Source organism: Nicotiana sylvestris, chromosome 7, assembly GCF_000393655.2.
Source record: "Nicotiana sylvestris chromosome 7, ASM39365v2, whole genome shotgun sequence".
Taxonomy (NCBI): Eukaryota; Viridiplantae; Streptophyta; class Magnoliopsida; order Solanales; family Solanaceae; genus Nicotiana; species Nicotiana sylvestris.
In genome coordinates, this window is record NC_091063.1 from 87,458,869 (window position 1) to 87,462,794 (window position 3,926).

The 3,926-nt window shown below is 42.3% G+C and overlaps 1 protein-coding gene across 1 annotated transcript; it reads right to left on the minus strand.

Moving 5' to 3' along the window:
• Nucleotides 1-243: 243 nt before the first annotated feature.
• Nucleotides 244-3,698, minus strand: LOC138873404 (uncharacterized). Its single transcript, XM_070151873.1, has 3 exons — nt 3,534-3,698; nt 655-1,044; nt 244-546 (listed from the first exon to the last, which is right to left on the minus strand). The coding sequence occupies exons 1-3, from the start codon at nt 3,696-3,698 to the stop codon at nt 244-246; spliced, it is 858 nt and encodes a 285-aa protein (XP_070007974.1).
• Nucleotides 3,699-3,926: the final 228 nt, after the last annotated feature.

The window sequence follows — 3,926 nt, forward strand, 5'->3', positions numbered from 1 at the left end:
GTGTTGAGCTCGCTTGAAGGTACCTTTATAATATCTGCATGTATCTGACAGCGGTGGCATTTTCAGACATATTGCATGCAGTCTGTTTCCATAGTCATCCAAAAGTAACCAGTCCAGAGTATCTTCCTTGCTAAGACAAAACTGTTCATATATGGACCGCAGGTCCCAACATGAATTTCCTCTAGTAGCCTGGATTATTCCTTTGCGTCGACACATCTTAATAGTCCTAAATCAGGAGTCCTCCTATACAGGATTCCACTTGTTGGACAATCTCCAAAATGTACACTTCTGAGTAGGATTAGCATGCTCCGGGTACTCTCCTTTTGCCAAATATTCCTTGATATCATGAAACCAAGGTTTTCCATTTGCTTCTTCTTCAACATGGGCATAGTAAGCTGACTGATTAAGGATTCTCATCGGAATGAGATCGATGAAATTTTTGTCTAGATGTTGTATCATAGATGAAAGGGTAGCCAATGCATCAGACTCATTCTGGATTCTGGGAACATGATGGAATTCTGTTTTCATGAACCTCATCCTCAATTCCTGTACATGATGCAGACACGAGAGTATCTTGGAGTTCTTGGCTGCCCATTCCTCTCATACCTAGTGTATAAGTAAGTCTGAATCTCCAATCATAAGCAGCTCATGAACATTCATGTCAATGGCCATTTTGAGTCCTAAGATACAGGCTTCATACTCGACCATATTGTTGGTGTAGGGGAACTTGAGTTTGGCAGACACGAGATAATGATGACCGGTTTCTAATACTAGGACTGCTCCTATGCCAACTCTTTTAAAGTTTGCTTCTCCATCGAAGAACATTCTCCAACCGTCATAGGATTCTGCAATGTCTTCTCCTATGAATGATACCTCTTCATCAGGAAAATATATTTTCAGGGATTTGTATTCTCCATCCACGGGGTTTTCGGCAAGGTGGTCTAACAGTGCATGTCCTTTGACCGCTTTCTGAGTTACGTAAACAATGTCGAACTTACTTAACAGGGTTTGCCACTTGGCTAACTTGCCAGTGGGCATGGGCTTCTGAAAGATGTACACCAAAGGATCCATCCTTGATATGAGATATGTAGTATAGGCACAGAAGTAATATCTCAATTTCTAAGCTACCCAAGTCAGAGCATAATAGATGCATTCCAATAGAGAATATCGGACCTCGTATGGGGTGAACTTCTTACTGAGAAAATAAATGGCTTGTTCCTTCCTCTCTGTTTCATCATGCTGCCCCAGAACGCAGCCAAAAGCTCCATCTAACACTGTAATGTAGAGTAGTAAGGGTTTACCGGGCTCGGGCGGGACTAAGACTGGTGGTGTTGATAGGTACTCTTTGATTCTACCGAAGGCCTTTTGGCAGTCATTAGTCCATTTGGTAGCGGCGTCCTTCGTCAACATCTTAAAGATTGGCTCACAGATAACTGTAGACTGTGCTATGAACTGGCTGATGTAGTTAAGCCTTCCCAAGAAACTCATCACATCCTTCTTTTTCTTTGGCACTGGTAGTTCCTAAATGGCTTTGACTTTCGATGGATCCAGTTCTATTCCTCGGTGGCTCACAATAAATCCAAGAAATTTCCCAGTAGGAACCCAAATGCGCACTTTGCTGGGTTTAGTTTCAGGTTGTACCTCTGCAATCTATTGAAGAACTTCCTCATATGTGTATATTTGGCAAAGGGAAGTCGTCTTTCGGACTGGCCCGATTGAGATACCGGTAGTCGACACAGACTCTAACCTTCCCATCCTTCTTTGTCACTGGCACAATATTGGATAACCATATCGGGTATTCTACTACCCTAATAACCTTAGCTTTGATCTGCTTGTTGACTTCTTCCTTGATTTTCAAACTTATATCAGACTTGAACTTTCTAAGCTTTTGCTTTACCGGTGGACACATTGGATTGGTTGGTAGTTTGTGAGCCATAATAGACATACTCAGACTAATCATGTCATTATATGAGCAGGAAAATATGTCCTCATACTCTTTCAGAAATTCTGTATATGGCGATAGGTGAATGCTAATTCGTGTTTCCTTGACGTTTTCTACATCCCCCAGGTTGACAATTTTGGTCTCGTCCAGGTTGGACTTAGGTTTGTTCTAAAAGTTCTCAACTTCTTTGACAATCTCATCAGGTATGTCATCTTCCTCTAAATCGATGTCCGTTTGTTGCGTTGTTTCGTTGCATGTCACAGTCATTGGTTCATCAAGATAAGTAATAGTAATGCTGTATTGGTAAAGTAAGGAGAGAAAATGATAGTAATAAATATTAATTCATAAGAAAAATCGAAAATGCTTTTGATAAATGGAATAACTATTTTGAAATTGCACATCTTATTACGGGAATTAAAAATGTGAAAAGAAAATCATTTAGTAAATAAAATAGTGAGTAATGTTTGTTTTAGCCTTGCTACCCCGAAGCTCATAGGGCTTTGGTTATCCTGATGGTCCAATTATTGAGATGTGTACCTCTGCTCACAGCCTGTATGGAAGGGCCTTCCTCCCCCTCCTCCTCGAGATTAACACAACAGTCCATATCACTGTCCTTTAGAAACAAGTTCTTCATTGCCGCAAGTGCTTCTTCTTCACCCGACCCATAAATAATGTCAGCCTATTGGAAAGTCTGCTCCAGATGCGGTATTGACTGCTTTAGTGGATAGTACGGACCGTACCATGGTGGCGACCAATTATTGAATTCTTCCCAGGTGTAATCATATCCCAGATCGAAGGTAGTGCTATGTTTCTTGAGTTTTATAGGCTTAGAGATTCTTTGGAGGTTCTTGCCGAGCCCTTTGCTAGGTTTGTACCCACTCCAATTCAGTATACTCTCAATTTTGCTATCCCGCCATTTGTCTTTGTCGACAGCATTGACCCGCTCGATGTGGTGGTAAATTTCTCCACCTAGTTTACTTCTTCCCGCGATCCGCAAAATGGTATGCCGACTTTATATATAGGGTTGCTACCATCGCCGTGAATGATCACTTCCTGGTGATTCTATTCGAATTTTAGTGCCTGATGCAGCGTTGATGATACGGCCCCAGCAGCATGAATCCATGGTCGTCCCAGTAGTAAGTTGTAAGATGTTGGTACATCTATCACCTAGAAATCGACCTTGAACCAGGTTGGTCCCATCTGCAGGCATAGACTAATCTCACCAATGGTGGACCTCTAAGAACCATCGAAGGCTTTCACATAGATTTCTCCATCCTTTATCTCATGCAACCCTTTACCCAACTTCTTGAGTGTTACCAGCGGACAAATATTAAGACTGGAACCTTCATCGATCAGTATTCTGGTGATGAAATAATCTTCGCATTGCATGGTGATGTGCAGTGCTTTATTGTGCCCCAGCCCTTCAGGTGGTAGCTCGTCCTTATGAAAGGTGATCTTGTGGCTTTCCAACAATTGTCCTACCCTATTGGCCACTTCCCTGCTAGTGACGTTGCCACTAGAATGGTACAACATTTGTATAGAATGGTTCCATGGTCGACATCGCCACTAGAATCGGCACTACTCTCCTTACTCTGCATAGAACATGTGCCTTGGGTGGCAAGACTGCAACCTCAAATGGTGCAGGTGCATTTGCCAGAGACACGAATTCAACCTCAATCAGTGCTGGTGTCTTGGCAGATGGTGCTGCTTCGAACTCAAAAGGTACAGACATATTCACCTCAGCGTCCTCGGACATTTGGATCTAGACCATGATTGGGCTGAGAGTAATTGTCGGTTTCTTTGGGTTATCACCTTCTACGATCAACCCGATTGATCCCTCGGGATCCTAATCATCTTCTATTTCAATCATGTGGATGCCTCTACCTTTATGGTCTAGCAGAGGGTTATTGCGGACATTTGGAGTGGGTTCCTTTGTCACAATAATCTTGTTATCAATCAAGGACTGTATCTTGTCTTTCAAGAA

Excerpts from the sequence above, each read along its gene's own strand:
- LOC138873404 (XM_070151873.1), bottom strand. The coding sequence starts at position 3,698 with ATGTCCGAGGACGCTGAGGTGAATATGTCTGTACCTTTTGAGTTCGAA. Across the intron at positions 1,045-3,533 it reads AGGCACATGTTCTATGCAGA|AAGCCCATGCCCACTGGCAA; the intron begins GTAAGGAGAGTA and ends TACATCTTTCAG. Across the intron at positions 547-654 it reads AAATGGCCATTGACATGAAT|GAATTGAGGATGAGGTTCAT; the intron begins GTTCATGAGCTG and ends CATCATGTACAG.